General features: G+C 31.8%; 1 protein-coding gene across 2 annotated transcripts in view; it reads right to left on the minus strand.

Annotated features, from left to right (window-relative positions):
- The window catches only part of LOC108911860 (aquaporin), a 44,790-nt gene extending 27,806 nt beyond the window's left edge, over positions 1-16,984 (minus strand). For both annotated transcript variants that reach the window (XM_018716916.2, XM_018716914.2), the window contains exons 1-2: positions 16,694-16,984; positions 693-853 (exon numbers count right to left, since the gene is read on the minus strand). In XM_018716916.2, coding sequence (XP_018572432.1) covers positions 693-853; positions 16,694-16,760 — 228 coding nt within the window. In that variant the 5' untranslated portion in view covers positions 16,761-16,984. The remainder of the gene's footprint in view (positions 1-692; positions 854-16,693) is intronic.
- Between the last annotated feature and the right edge of the window lie 378 nt (positions 16,985-17,362).

Consider the following 17,362-nt stretch of genomic DNA (forward strand, 5'->3'; position numbering starts at 1 on the left):
TTCTGCATTTTTTAACGGAAGCAAAAATTCACTAAATAAAACTTTTGAGGTTAATAAAAAGTTTTTCTTCAATAAAGATTGATGAAATTTGGGCCACAGGAGTTTTAAGTGATGCTGAAGAATGCCACCTTGCCATATTTTTAATAAAAAAAAATCCTAAATTAGTTATCGAAGAAAGTACGACTAGAAGCCCAATACGTATATAAAAAAATCATTAAAATCGCAAGAGCCAACATTTTTTTAGATGGGCGTCCTAGTTCTTAGTGGGCTTAGTTCATAATATCGCTTAGAATATCAGAACATAATAAGTGTGACATTGATATACTGCTTATTATGTCAATGCATTATACAACTTATTATATGAGATACCATTTTATTTTAATTCTAGGGTATTTCATGTAAACATCTTCATTTACTTTCTTTACATTTACTGCGTAGAATATATTTTTTTTTTGTCAATATTATGTGTTAAATATATTTGTGAATTTTCGAGTAGCAACAAAATTAAGTAGATATATCAATAACAGATAAAAACTAATATAGGACAGATCACAAATAAAATATTAACATGTTGCAAATAGAGAAAAAGACTGATGGATGGTGAGTAAAATTTTAAAGTAACTAACGCCAGTTTTTAGTTTAGTAATCAGATGAGCCTAATAAAGTAGTAGGTGTCTATGCTCTTTACTTACTTGAACAGATGCTACAATTGCAAATCCGAAAGCAAATGCCGGTAATATGGGACCACCAGGAAATTCCAACACACATCCCATACAACCAATATACATGAGAATAGCCGTTGCTAAGAATTCGCCCATAAATAATATTACATATGGTACTTGTTGCACTGGAACTAAATCATAAAATATAATATTGCTATTTTATATAGAGTACAGAGTTATCAAGCCAAAGTGTTAATACACTCATTTCTAACTTCCTTGTTTTTAGATATCAGAAAACTGAAATATGATTTATTCACTAATATTTTAGGGTAAATTAATTTCTTCTATTAAAGAACAATTGAACTTTGCATTCTAAAGTTGTCATTACTAACTTTGTACATGGGTATGAGGTGCCATATGTGTAGATAATTTAGACAAAGTTTTGATTGGCTTTGTTCATTGTTTACTAACAATAGTCTCCTCCTAACACATTACCTTATGCACATTCTTTTAGTCATCCTGGAGTAGCATTGGTATAATATGTAGACATACACAAGGTAGGTAGTCCACAAGAAAAATCAGAGTTGATATCTATATCCTGAAATGTGAAGCACATTTTTTTTTTGATAAACGAGATGAGTTCCTCTTGAAAAACTAGTGTATAAATCATATGTTACTTGTTCAAAATCTTTACAGGTACCTAACAAAGTTATAGTCGCGTATGATGACCCTGTACATACATAGGTACAGATACATTTCTTAAATTTAATTTACCCATATATTATCAAAGAATCTTTTATATTTTCCTGAATTAAGAAAAAGGAACTTAAGAATACGTGTGCAATATATTAAACAAATAATTAGTTTTTGTCAACCATAATTTTTGATAATATTACTATATGTATATCGGAGTTTAGGTAATATTTTGACATCACTCAGTTAAAAATCAAACAGAACTCTTCAACCAAGTTCCAAATAAAAAATTTGTAGTATTTTTCGAACAACTTATTTTATTTTTTGTATATTCTAATAATTAAAAATATTTTTTTACATTTTTATCTTAATTGTAATAAAATGTTTAAATTAAAATATGCTTTTAAAAACAAAACAATTATTATTTTTCGTGTCACCCCAAAAACAGCCGAGAAAGATTTTTACTACTAATTAAAAAAAATGTTTGCCAGTTATCTCGACAACTTTAAACAAAGCGAAAATTCATTTATCAGGTCACCACAGAAAAAGTAATTTGAAAAAGGAATTTTCTTTAGGCGTCTTAAGAAAACAAGAGAAAATTAAAAATTGCCTCTATTTGACAAAAACTTTAAAATAGTTTAGTATAAATAAAAATCTGTAAACCAATATAGGTTTTATTTAACGAATATGATGGTACAGTGGGAACCTACAAACTTATACTGAAATAACTCAACACAAGTACAGTGACAGTTGGTTAGCCGTCAACGTCAACTAATAATATATAGGAATAAAACAAAATACGAGAATAGTAAATAGTACTCTCTCTACAAATCATAATTTTATTTTGACCAAAAAATGAGAAAAGTATATTTATTTATTTATTTATTTAAAGTACAGCTGCCCAGACAGATACAAATCCAATTAAAGGGCAGGAGAAACAATAAACGATTACCTACATAAAAAAGCATAATACATGAAAATTAGATTCGAAAATAATTAATTACATAACTACAAAGTGAACACAAAATAGTTTAATAAAATATTATAAATAATTTAAAATTATAACATATAAAATGATGGTCNTTTGCCAGTTATCTCGACAACTTTAAACAAAGTGAAAATTCATTTATTAGGTCACCATAGAAAAAGTAATTTGAAAAAGGAATTTTCTTTAGGCGTCTTAAAAAACCAAGAGAAAATTAAAAATTATCTCTATTTCACAAAAACCAATATAGGTTTTATTTAACGAATATGATGGTACAGTGGGTACATACAAACTTATACTGAAATAACTCAATACAAGTACAGTGACAGTTGGTTAGCCGTCAACGTCAACTAATAATACAGGGTGATTCACAACTTATCCAAAAAAAAATTGGGAATAGATGCAGCATGAGAAATGGAGTCAATATTGTAAAAAAAATTTTTGTAAAATCTTTATAGTTTCCGAGAAAAATTTTTTTTTAAGTTGGACTACTTTCAAACACTGCATCGCTGGACAACTGTAGTCTCTAGCGTCATTCGCAATACGTGTGCGAGCCACGTGGCGTCTGCGACTCCCAATGCAGTCGTCGTTGCGGTAGTGTTTACAATAGCTTTTTAGTACCCAGTTAGTGGCAAAAATGGCTTGTGTATAGCAACTCGGAGTTGATGGATATCGTTTTAATTCATGGTGAAGTGAGACAACATTTGTATTATGGTGAAACATTGGTGTTATGGTGAAGCAGGACAACATTTGTGTTAGTTCATAGAAACTTAGTAAGACAGGATCAAATGTGTTTACACGTCGGTGGACAAAATTTTAAACAGTTATTGTAACATCAGGTATGTCAAATTATTTTATTAATTAAAACCACAAATTAATTTCATTAATTAATAATAACATTAGCGGCAAAATCTGTTGAATTTGCTGATATAAAATAGGTGCTATAAAATTCTATTTATTCCTTTCCTTGCGAAATTCTTTCAAGTTTTTGTCCAGTTTCCAGTACCGTGCAGAAGTGCATTTTTAAATTATTTTCGAACTGCCCTTTTTGATTTTTTCTTTACAAAATCATATTTGTAAGAGTCCCCCGAACATCCAGATTTTTTTTTTGGATAAGTCTGAATCACCTTGTATATAGGAATAAAACAAAATACGAGAATAGTAAATAGTACTCTCTCTACACACTCCCCCTCTGTACTACGCATACGGTCCTCCGGCGAAGTACAGGAAACAGTGGAAGTCTACTAGGTTTTCTTCGGCCGTCCCCTCTTCTTCTTGGGTACCAAAGGCGTTGGTAAGAATTTGGAGGGTTGACCATCTTCTGGTTCTCGAAACTCGGTCAAATCCGAGACATGATATCGTCCAACTATTTCTGTAGGAGCTGATATCGAACTTAGTTCATAAGTTGTGGGTGTTACCAATTTGGTAATCAGGTACGGCCCATCTCGTTTAGGAGCCAACTTCGACGAGATTCCCATTTGGGCATTACTCAAAACATGAGTTTTTAACAGTACTTTCTGTCCTATTTTGTAATTAACAGCAGACTCTCTGATGAGAGTCTCTTTCGATTGGCGAAGCGTATTTTCTAGGTCTCGAAGGTACGGAGTAATTACTGCAACAAAATTGTCGTTGTCTAGAACTTGTCGAAAGTCGTATAGAGTGTCCCGAGGTGCTCGTAGCTCTCTACCAAAGGTAAGATATGCGGGGGTATATCCTGTAGAACTACACACAGTCGAATTAATGGCATATCTAATGCTGGATATATGTGTATCCCAGAGGTGATGCAAATTCTGCGACAGAATAGCTAGTTGAGTCTTGAGTTCTCTGTTTTTACGTTCAACGGGATTACTCTCAGGATGATAGGCAGGTATAAAGGAATTACTTATTCCGAAACAGAACATGACTTTTTGCATTATCTCGCTTATAAATTGGACTCCATTGTCGGATATCATTTTCCGGGGAGTGCCAAACCTGAGGATGATTTCGTTGATGAGGATTTTTGTACACGTCTCAGCAGATGCAATCTCCAACGGGAATAGTTCCACCCATTTCGACGCAATGTCTTCTACAATCAGTATCCAGCGATTACCTTGAGGCGTTATAGGTAATGGACCAAATAAATCTACGGAAATAACCTCGAAACGCTGCGCTGGTGCAGGCGTTTGCAATAATCCGGCAGGCTTCAAGTTTGTAGCATACCAACAAAGTAGTAGTTAGTAGCAATCTTCTGAATCGTTCTGTCTATTCCATAATGTCCGCCCGTAGCAGAGTCATGGACATTTCTTAATATATCTTCACGAAGACTTGCTGGGATCACCAGTTGTGGTTCGTCACAATTGTGTTCAGAATCCCAGTGATAAAGAATACCATTGGCCATTAAATATCCCCTTTCGGTCCACCGAGCCACATTTAATTGGTCTGCTCCTTCCAAGGCTACAATGATATTGTCGAGTTCAGGATCATATTTCTGGTTCTGCCTGAAGTCACCTTTGCTAAATGACGGGAGTTCAATGGTTACATAGGAAATTCCACACGAAGCTATAGCTTCCTGTTCGCAAATTGGCCTTGACAAGGTATCAGCAACGACATTAATCCTTCTGGGTGTGTAGACTACCTTCATGTTTAGACTTTGAATTCGCATTGCCCATCTGGCTAATCTGCCAGAAGGAGATTTAATGGAGAACAACCACTGTACGGGTTGATGATCAGTGGCAATGATTACTTCTGCACATTCTAGGTAGATACGAAACTTTTCGGTAGCACTCCAAACCACTGCTAACGCCTCGCGCTCTAGGCAGCTATAGTTGCGCTCTGCTGGACTCAGGAGACGGCTGACGAATTCAATAGGCCTCTCATCTACGGGCGCCAGTGTAAACCAATATAGGTTTTATTTAACGAATATGATGGTACAGTGGGAACAGACAAACTTATAATGAAATAACTCAACACAAGTACAGTGACAGTTGGTTAGCCGTCAACGTCAACTAATAATATATAGGAATAACACAAAATACGAGAATAGTAAATAGTACAGTGACTCTATACAAGACAGTGGCGACAATAGAGTGTATCATTTTTAATTGGTCCACGTGATTTTAGCTGCCATGTTGCATCCAGTGTCAAATTCATCTGTGAAATATCATGGTGTCAGGAGCGTTCTTATGGTGTTATTCAATATTTGTATTGTTTTATTTTAATTTTGGTGATTACTAGTGAAACTATTGGGTATTCTGTGCTAAAGGATAGTTATANAGGTCTCAAGAAGTTGTTTGATGGTTGGCTTTTAGATGAAAAAACTGTGATATTCACTATAAACGGATAGTGAATGTTACAAACTGAATAGCAACTTTTTTTCTGGTAAAACTCATAACGTTACACTTGGAAATATTCAATGACAACTTATTATTTTGGCACCATATATTTATTTTCGACAACTCTTGTTGTAAACGATAACAATCTTGTAATGATTCAATAGATGCAAATAGCTTCATGTCGTCAGCATATAAGAGGGTATGTGTCTGAATGGCTTTAAATATATCATTTATAAATATAATAAATAAGAGAGGCCCAAGTACCGATCCCTGCGGAACTCCAGATGTCGCCAACACGTTAATAGATTTATAGCTCCGATATTGAACATTGAGAATTCTATTGTTTAAATAAGAAATAAAAAACATTAAGAAAATTTGTTGTTAATCCCAAGTTTGATAATTTATGTAACAATAGCCCATGATCAAGTTTGTCAATGGCTTTCGATAAATCTGTATATATAACATCCGTTTGCCCATTCTTATCAAAAGAGAAGAAGAGAAGTATGAAGTTAGTGATAGTAACAAGATTTGTTGTTGTTGATCTTCCAGAAATAAAACCATGTAGTCCAAGCATTATAGAGAAATGCTTACAGAAATTATTACCTGGACAAAAAAAATATGACCGTATAGAAAATTAAATTTTAAATTGAGTTTCTTGTTCTTTAAACTCGATCCAATATGGCGAACATGGTTAAAAAAAATCGCAAAGTTGAAAAAAACGGTTTTTCTAAAATAACTAAAAAAATATAGCACGGATTGAAAAATTTTAAATGAGAAAGTTGTAGGTTTTAAAAAGATCTATCGACAGATTTTTTGAAAGTATCGATTGCTTTGTTACTTTTCGAGATATATCGAAAAAACCGTTAAAAATCTTCTCTTTTCTCTTCTTCTATAACTCGTTTACATTTACGTGCCCATATTTGCTATTTACTGCAAGCATAGCCCGCGGCAAGCCAAAAAANGTTCAAAATTTAGCGTACTTAAGAGATTTAGAGAACATTCAGTCTTTTTTGCAATGAAGCGGTATTTTGTTTCTTCTTGCAGATGGAAAGTGTTTTACAACATTTTTTGCGATTGTATCTTGACAAAACATAAATTTAAAAGAGTTTTTCTTAAAAGAAATGTCTGGTTTAAATTTAGATCTACCAAATTGTCATCAGATCAAAAATAAAATTGTTAAAAGATTTATTATGTTCCGATTAAAAATAGCTTCCAAAAAATGTCAAAAAGCATGCAAAAAGCTTGCAAGTAAAAGTGTTGCTGGACATTTATTGTAACAAATACTATCACTAGTATTAAGTATTCGTTTTTCTAATGTAAACCCAATAAATTTCATTGTGTAATGTAGGTATGCTTAAATTTACTTGCCTAGAAAATATAAACCAATAGTTGTTATTATTATATATTTATCCTTCCCTATTGCGCAAGTAGATTCTATATTCATTCATTATTTAAAGTCACTTTCCAAGGGAGTTATTTGCCTAAAACTGTGCGTAAAATTTAAAAGAAAAATACTTTTGTACTTAATTTATTTTTTATAAGTTACTTTCAATTTGACATTAGATGCAACATGGCGGATGGGCGGGGTTTAGTCGCTATTGTCGCCACTGTCTTGCATATAGCCACTGTAGTAAATACAGGTAGTACTCTACAAATCATAATTTTATTTTGGCCAAAAAATGAGAAAAGTATATTTATTTATTTAAAGTACAGCTGCCCAGACAGATATAAATCCAATTAAAGGGCAGGAGAAACAATAAACGATTACCTACATAAAAAAGCATAAAAAGCATGAAAAATAGATTCGAAAATAATTAATTACATAACTACAAAGTGAACACAAAATAGTTTAATAAAATATTATAAATAATTTAAAATTGTAACATATAAAATGATGGTCAGGTTATAAATCTAAATTTAAAATACAACGTCTTATATTACTGACGGTACAGTTTAAAATATCAAATTCGGTACTATAATCATTTACATAATATGTACACATTTGATAAATTGGAGAATGTTTAAGAACATTTGTTCTCGGAGTTGACAAATAAAATAATACATTTGAGCGAGTTCGAACACCAGGAATATTAAAGTAAATACTACTCAAAATGTCAGGGCAATCTACATATATACGAGGACTATAGTTTATACAGAAAAAGTATGTAAAAATAGACCCGACGCAATACCAACTCTTTAAAGTTAAATCTATTTAGCAGTTCTAACTGCGGAATACCCTGAGGTGGGTAAACATGATCATTTCGAAAACTGAGATATTTGACAAATTTTCTCTGAACCTTCTCCAAGTTAGAAATGTGAACCTCATATTGAGGATTCCAGATAACGAAAGCGTATTCTAACTTCGGCCTGACAAATGCATTAAAAAGTAATTTAAGGGTAGAAACATCCCTAAAATATCGCGAATTCCTCATAATAGAACCCAAATTCTTGTAGGCGTTAGATATAATATAATCAATATGGGGAGCAAAAGTCAATTTTGCATCAAAGATAACACCTAGATCTTTAAATTGTGTGCATCTATTTAAAATAACACTATTTATATTATAGTCAAACTTATAGCGTTTCTTTCTCGTTCAAACTATAAAGGGCGAACGGCAGCTCTTATAGCGGCGGCAATGGGCAANATGTTGTGAATAAGATATACCTGTGCGCTTTTGAATGGAAGCAAACGATATCATAAATAACCATTTCGAACAGTTTTCCAAAGTTACATAGAATAACTATCGGTCTATAATTTTCAATGTTCATTCTGTCTCCTGTTTTGAAAATGGGACATATTTTTGACTTTTTTCAAATATCAGGAAAAGTGGCAGATTTAAAAGATAAATTAAAAATAATTCTAAGTGGTAATGCAAGTAGTGCAGTCATTTAGTAAAAAAGCAGGAATTCCGTCAGGACCCGTTGTTAATTTATTTTTGAAACTTTTAAGTACCTTATAGACATCTTGCTCCGAAATCTCTGGTATATTAAGTGATGACACATTGTTGTGTATAAAATCTGGCTTAGATTCGTCAAACACAGATGAACGAATAAACGCAGACTGAAAAAAGTGAACAAATGCATCTACTATACCATCTGTATCATTAATAACCCTATTATGATAATTCATTGAGTTAGGTATACTTGAGGTGTTTTTTAAGTTATGTAAAAAAGACCAAAAATTACCAGGATTTAGATTTAATATGCGATTCCGCATTTAAAACATATTCTTTGTGTGCAATATCAATATCCCTTTTAATATGCGAACGTAAAGCTCTGAATTCATCAAGACAAGTTATATTTCCTGTGATCTTAAACTGACGCCACAGTCGCGATTTTAGTTTAATGTTATTTATTATGGTTCTGTTAAACCACGGAGGATACGTTGATTTTCTTCTGATTGTTTGGGGAACACTTTGAAGGAAAATTGTATGTAATTTTTCGTAAAACTCAGAACATACCTCATTTACATCTGTGTAATCAGATAAATAAGTCCAATCAATACTAGATAGATCATGATATAGTGCATTAAAGTTAGCTTTTTTGAAATTGAAATAGGGATTTGCTTGGTTATTACATACTCTTTGTTTAAAATTATAAACAAAAGATAGATCTAATTGAAGATGATGTGCATCCTCGGTAATTAGATAATTTTCAGATTTATTGACAGTTATATGCAATCTACTCAGTACCAAGTCTAAAAGCCTGTTGTTCCTATTCAAGACATTATTATATTGGGTGATGCCAAAAAAATCACCAAAATTAACAAGGGAATTAAGACAACCATTGTTAATTTCTACAGATGTAACATAATTTTTGTAAGAAGGGATATTGAAATTACCTAAAATTATTAAATATCATCATTTAAAAAACAAGACACAGCAGAAATTGCATAAAAAAATAGCTCGTATATAATATAAACAGGTAGCCGACTGACTATTTCACGATCTATAGCTTTTATTGTTTTCCTTATTTTGAGGATTTTTCCTTTGATAGAACAATGGGCTCATTCGCTTAGATTTAATTTATAACTTGTTTTTACATTTTCCGTAAGCATTTAATCCCTTAAATACACAGCAGCTTTAATGTTAACCAATATAAATAATTTTTAATCCGAAAAATATTTTAAAAGGTCCAAGCCGTTCACAGAATATCTGTGACGTTACACCACTCGACTGGCTCGTGCTATTCGCTATTGTCTCAAGGTATTTGTTTGTGGTAGGTATAGTTTTAGTTTTTCCCTGTTAATGGGTATTTTTCCATTTGTGAACAAAATAAAAAAATAATTTATCAAACCTTTGCCCCAATAGACTTTTGTTATACTATTTTATACGTTTTTTCTATATAAAAATTTGTAATGTTTCTTTTTTAAATAAATTTGATACTTTAAATTTGCTTGTTTTTGTCAGCTTCTACAGCTAAATATGTGGGCTGGCCGTTAACGAGTGGTATGATGTCACAATATAACTTCTGTGTGTTTTCATTAACTATTTTGAAGGACGAATTATTGAAAACAAAATTCTAATTTTGTGCATATTCACTATGATATATCCTTTCTGAAAAAAAATTGAAAAAGTATACTAAATGAGTACATAGTTTTCTTTTGTACCAGTTTTTACGAAATTACATTACAACCAGTAATAGTAATAATAATAAAAGTAGTCACATGACACATCAAAATCAATTTTTGCAATCGCTAAAGATGTAGAAACTGTTAATTTTTTTTTAATACTTCAATAAGTATAGGTAGCCTTAACAGATGCTTTGTGGTCACATTCATAATATTAAAAAAATTTCATATTATTATTATTATTATTACTACTACTACTGTTTAGAAATTTATAATATTCAATACACAAAAAANACTACTACTACTACTACTACTACTACTACTACAACCACTACCACTACCACTACCACTACCACTGCCACTGCCACTGCCACTGCCACTGCCACTGCCACTGCCACTGCCACTGCCACTGCCACTGCCACTGCCACAAATATTTTCACCACATACATTAGGTAATTAAATAAAATTGAAGTAAGGAAAGGGGAAAATTAGTTTAAGCGCTTATAAGAAGTTAAATAACTATTTCAAACATGATAATAGATATTACAATTTAGAATTCCTCTTTTTATAATTAATTTTCGTTGCATGTAAAACATATTTAAAAAAGTTTATTTTTAATATGCACTGAGATAAAAGTATTTTATTTTTAAACGCCCTGTATAAGTTTACTTCTTGATAATTTATTAATTCTTAGAATTAATTTGAGTTAATACGTACTTTTAAAAATAACGTAGTAAGTGCAACAGTCGATAGTAGATAATAAAAAAATATGATTCTTTAAATTAAAATACGGGTGTTCAATTGCTGTGAGAGATTAAAAAATTATGATTATTTTAGATAATATTATTGTAAAATTAAGCTGTATTAATATAAAAATAAGCTCCAATTATTTGTCATATTAACACTTCAGCTATATTAATACTTAAATTGCTCTGTTACTAATTATATAAAGTTATAAAAAAGTGAGATACTCGAACAATTTAGAAATGTAAACCGAAATGACATTAAATATGGATCTGAAATAATGAATACAAAGGGACTGCAGCTAATTAAGTTCCAATTCTCTGTAAAACACAGATTTCCAGATTTGTATTAATTTCAAAACGGCAAAACTTATGTTACTTTAAAAGTATGTATTAAATTAATTCATATTCATTCTAAAATTTTTCCTAAATATTCATAAAATAAAATTATAAATACTCCTTCATGCCAAATGTTAGATTATTTTTTATTTTAAATAGTGAAATGTTGACTAAGTTGTACCTGTTTTTTCATGAAAAGTAATGCTTTATTTAAAAAAAAAATAGTAAAAAATATATCACTGAAAGTATTGAGGCTATCCAAAAGCCAGCCCATTTTTTGGTATCTTCATAAGGATGCTTGCCAGGTCATGTACCATCGAAGGGGCAAGTGATAATCGGAAGAGTCAATGTCTGGTGAATATGGCAAGTGGGGTAGGATTCCCATTTAAGCGTTTCCAAGTAGGTTTTCATCGGTATTGCAACATGTCGCCGATCGTTGTCATATTACAAAATCACTTTGTCGTAACTCTGCGGCCGTTTTTTCTTCAATGCTCGGCTGAAACGAATAAATTTTAGTCAATAGCGATCTCCCGTGATGGTTTCATTCGTTTGAGCAGCTCCACCAAATCCAAAGCAGAAGCTTGGAACCATGAATATTCGACTTTGCCGACGATGTTGACGCATAGCCGGGTTTGCCCCAATATTTTCTAGGCTTAGGATTATAGTAGCCCATCAATTTTTCATCGCCAGTTACGATACGATACAAAAAACCTCTCGATACGTCTTTTGGGGCTATCCAAAAGTCGACCCATTTATTTGGCATCTTTATGAGAATGGAAGCCAGGTTATGTGCCATCGATATGAACAAGTGATAATCGGAAGGAGCAATGTTCAGCGAATATAGCGGGAGAGGTGGGACTTCCCATTTAAGCATTTCCAAGTAGGTTATCACCGGTATTGCAACATGGTTCGAGCGGTTTTCATGCTGCAAAATCACTTTGTCGTGACTCTGCTCGTATAGCGGCCATTTTTTCTTCAATGCTCGGCTCAAACGAATCAATTATAGTCGATCGCTATCTCCCGTGATGGTTTCATTCGTTTGAGCAGATTATAATAAACTACGTCCAGCTGATCCCACTAAATCCAGAGCAGAAGCTTGGAACCATGTATATTCGACTTTGCCGACGATGTTGCAACTTTGACGCATGGCCAAGCTTGTCCCTCGATTTTCTACGCTTAGGATTAGCGTAGCGTATCAATTTTTTATTTCCGGTCACGATACGAAGTAAAATTTTGAATCACTAATCCTAATGATTCTGCAAGTTCTGCTAGCATGTGACATGAGCCTTTATGAAGCCTCCAATAATCCTTCATCTTCAAACTGTTTCGGTGCGCTAGAGCGTTCTTTATCTTCAAAACTAAACCAATCTCTGCATGTCTCAACAAGAATTCTGTGTGTTTCAGCTGCAGATTTCTTTTGAATGAAGTAGTGCAGTAAAATTCCCCGCAAATACTATTTTTTCCACGAAATTTGACATGTCTTAGCACATGAAAGAAAGTACCTTCCGCTTCGGCGAAATAATATACACTGAATTTAAAGTTTGCTTATTCCACAGACAATACAGGGTGATTCAGAACTTATCAAAAAAAAAAAATTCTGGATGTACTGGATGGGACCCTTACAAATACAAATTTGTAAAGAAAAAATGAAAAAGGGCAGTTCGAAATTGATTTAAAAATACACTTCTGCACGGCACTGGAAACTGGTCTACTGTAAAACCTGACCTCGCACAATGCGACCGGCATGGCGGTGTGATAAAAACGGACAAAAACTTTCGCAAGGAAAGACATAAATAAAATTTTATAGCACCTATTTTATATCGGCAAATTCAAATGCTTTTGCCTTTATTAATTATTAATTAAATTAATTTGTGTTTTTAAATAATAAAATCATTTGACATACCCGATGTTATAACAACAATTGTTCAAAATTTTATCCACTAACGTGTAAACACATTTGGGTCCGTCTTACTCACTTTCTACGAACTAACACAAATGATGTCTTGCTTCACCATAACACAAATGCTTCACGATAATACAAATGTTAGCTTGCTTCACCATAAATTAAAACGATATCCATCAACTTGCTATACACGCAGACCATTTTTGACACTAACTACTAAAAAGCTGTTATAAACACCACAGAAAACAGGTAAAAACTACCGCAACGACGGATTTCAGTATTAGGAGTCACATGGCTCGCCACGTGTATTGCGAATGACGCTAGAGACTACAGTTGTCCAGCTATGTAGTGGTTGAATGTACTATAACTTCAATAATTTTTTTATCGGAAACTATAAGGATTTTACAAAAATTTTTTTTACGTTATTAACTCCATTTCTCATGCCGCATCTATTCCCAAATTTTTTTGGATAAGTTGTGAATCACCCTGTATAGCTATCATTCAAGCTATATTGTCTGTGGTATTTCTATATATGTGCGTTACCATCTCAAACTACAAGCATGCAGTTATGGGGCCTGCTTGTTGTAATTACTTTTCAATTCTTCACTTTTCTGGCTATTTTCTGTTTTCAAAATTAATATTAAAAAAAACAGTTGGTAATCCGCACAGTGAAAATAAATAGCTGAAGCTTCTTAAAACACATAACATGCATGTAAAGTTCATTTTTTTATAAGACAGAATTATTCTTCGCTTTGCTACATTTGTAAAATGAAAAGTGATAAGTTGACAAGTACTTTAAAAAGATAGGCCCCGGTGACGCCATCTCTGTTGGAAAACAACGAGAACTTATTCCACGTCCCTATAAATGTCTGGCTTTATTTTTTTAGCCTACGTATATCTATATTTCAAAGAGAGTTTAGGATGTTTTCAAGTCTATGTTATAACTTCAGAAGATTGTTGCTTGTACCGTTTTACTGAAAATTGTTAATAAACTGAGGGGTGTAAAGTGACTGATCTGTTTAAGATATAGGGTATTGAAGATTAAAAATATTCAATTTAAAATACTCAATAGTTTTTTCAGTCAAATGTGTATGAATTTAGTGATGTTTTTTGTTTAAATTAGCTATATGTATAATTGGCTCAATCGACGTCAAACTTTTTCAGAAATATATCAATAAATGTAATACTGTTTTAATTTACCTGAAAAACTAGTCTTGGTCCATGAATGCTTAAATGATCCAATGAACAATTTCCTAAAGTTATGATATAAACCCAGAAAACAAATTTTTAAAATTAATTTGAATTAGCTTAGGTACATAATTGATTTCTTCAAAGTAAAAATATAAATTAAATCCATTAGAAAAGAAAATATAAATTAAATCCATTAGAAAAGAAACAGGCTGTTACAAATTCGCTTCTCACTACAGGGATCTCGAAAACGGTAAGAGATACAAACTAGCTTAAATGGGGGCCAAGTTGCGTAATCAGGGGGACCAACATTATGCCTCTAAAAAATCAAGGCTAACACGATTAGTTTTCGAAATATTTGAAAAAAACCGAAATTTTGAAAACTCGTTTTTGTTTAATTTCAGTCTTATTTGAGGTGATATTGAAAAAAAAAACACTTTCTCATGGTCACTTTTTGCCCTCTATCGATTGGCATAATTAATTTTTATATGTAACGTTTCGTCTCTCCAGGACCATCATCAACTTAATTTTTTTAAATACGACTGGAAATTTTATTACATTTTTTGCAAGCCATCATGACTCCCAATTCAGCCTCAGCCCGAACCAGATTCAGACGTTTTGTCTCGAAAAATTCATCTTCAGTGTATTCGTTCCAAATTTATCTAAATTTTTTATTTAGATTTCATTGTTTATTGAATTATCGTACACTGTAAGTGTCGTTAGACCCTGTGAAATCCATCTAGTTATTTAAACGATTACTACCACGCATTAAAATAAAAAAATATTATTAGAGTTTTATTCCCGTGTCTATAGTTATTTCTAGGCTTCTCGAGTGCTCAAAATTCAAACAAATTCATACTGACATACTCTTTCACAGTTGCGGTTACAGGTATAATAAATTCCGATAATATTACGCTGATATTCATTTTCAACCTTTATCAAAACGAAAATGTTTTTGAACATTTACTGACATTTTTTAAAGAATAATATTCAGTTGGCGTTTTGGTTGTTCATATGCATTTTTAAGAATTAATTTGTCATAATAAAATTAAAATTGTAATAATGTTTTAATTTTGACGCAACAACTTATTGAGTTATGTATGACCAAGTGATGGTAATAGTTAATAATAATAAATGTTTTATTGTAACGCGTGGTGGTAATAGTTTAAATAACTAGATGGATTTCACAGGGTCTAACGACACTTACAGTGTACGATAATTCAATAAACAAAGAAATCTAAATAAAAAATTTAGATAAATTTGGAACGAATACACTGAAGATGAATTTTTCGAGACAAAACGTCTGAATCTGGTTCGGGCTGAGGCAGTACAGTATTGGGGGTCATGAAGGCTTGCAAAAAATGTAATAAAATTTCTAGGGTCGTATTTAAAAAAATGAAGTTGATGATGGTCTTGGAGAGACAAAACGTTACATATAAAAATTGATTATGCCATTCGATAGAGGGCAAAAACTGACTATGAGAAAGTGTTCTTCTTTTTTCAATATCACCTCAAACAAAGCTGAAATGAAACAAAAACGGATTTCCAAAATTTCGGTTTTTTTCAAATATTTCGAAAACTAATCATGTTAGCCTTGATTTTTTAGAGGCATAATGTTGGTCTCCTGATTACGCAACTTTGCCCCCATTTAAGCTACTTCGTACCCCTTACCGTTTCCGAGATTTCTGTAGTGAGAAGCGAATTTGTAACAGCCTGTATACAAACTTATTGTAGATACTATTTACTATTTGTTAAATTTTACTTTTTTAAATAAATTCAGGAAATATAATTGACTTTAAAAATGTATATAGGCCACGTAAATTCATGAGTATGGTGAGATATAACCTATAAAGCATGGGTCACATTTTAAATATCATTGCTTAATACCTATTGGCATAAAACATTGCTTTGAACCTACCGACATGAAATGACCTACTAATTTATAGGTTTCATAAGCATGACTATTATAGCACTAGATAAATAAACTCTTTATACTAATAATATTGCAGGAAACAACTCATCCAAGGGCTATGTTGTGCCTCACCTGGCATTCAATTATACCCCTAATATCTAGTAAATAACTATTATTATTGGTTAGGTGAGTCAATAAGTTCTATGTATACTTATTAGTTCTAGTTAGAATAGGCTAAAAACAGAATATTTACCTAAAGATCACTAAACTAAAATCAATATAGGTAATCTTTTATATTTTTTAATTTACCGTTGCTGTTTCTGATTTCTTGTAAACTTTAAATCGAGTAAAGACTAATGTATATTTCTATAATAGCGGGCAACGTACCTTTGTTTTCCTCTATGGTATCCTCTTTAGGAGGAACGATTCTGTCCAAAATTGTATTAATAACCATTTTGTCTATATAATATTGGATTTATATCTGATATATTATTAGATATATATATTTAAATTCGCATTTCACTAAACATATTCTAAATCACACATGGGAACTCATTATCACTTAGCAATTATTACACTTTTGTTAATTTTTGAGTTGAGGTCAAATCCTTTGACTAGTCCGCGGAGTAAGTGAAGAGTGTTTAGTGACTACGATGTAGGTACGTTACATTAAAGGAGAAAGATGAAATATAATTAACACTTTAAATGAACGAATAGTGGGCAATTTGACTGTTTTATACCCATTTAAGATAAGTTACAATAAAGATATTTTATATCAACAAATAATTGTAATTGGGGATTACCAAATTAGGTCAATAATATTATAAAGTTAATTAAAACGTGAATACAATTTTACTTCTGCAATAAATGAATGGAACTCAATAACAAGTATACCTATGTATATCTCATTTTGCTTTTTCAATAACAAACTGAAATAAATAACAACTAATTTTATTTACTAGTTAGTAGTTTATGCAGTAACTTCTTTTCTAGTTATCATTTTTCTTTTTCGTGATGATAATAGCCGAAACTACTAGAAAAGAAAATAAAACATTT

The sequence above is a fragment of the Anoplophora glabripennis genome, unplaced genomic scaffold (genome assembly GCF_000390285.2).
Source record: "Anoplophora glabripennis isolate ALB-LARVAE unplaced genomic scaffold, Agla_2.0 scaffold768, whole genome shotgun sequence".
Lineage (NCBI taxonomy): Eukaryota > Metazoa > Arthropoda > Insecta > Coleoptera > Cerambycidae > Anoplophora > Anoplophora glabripennis.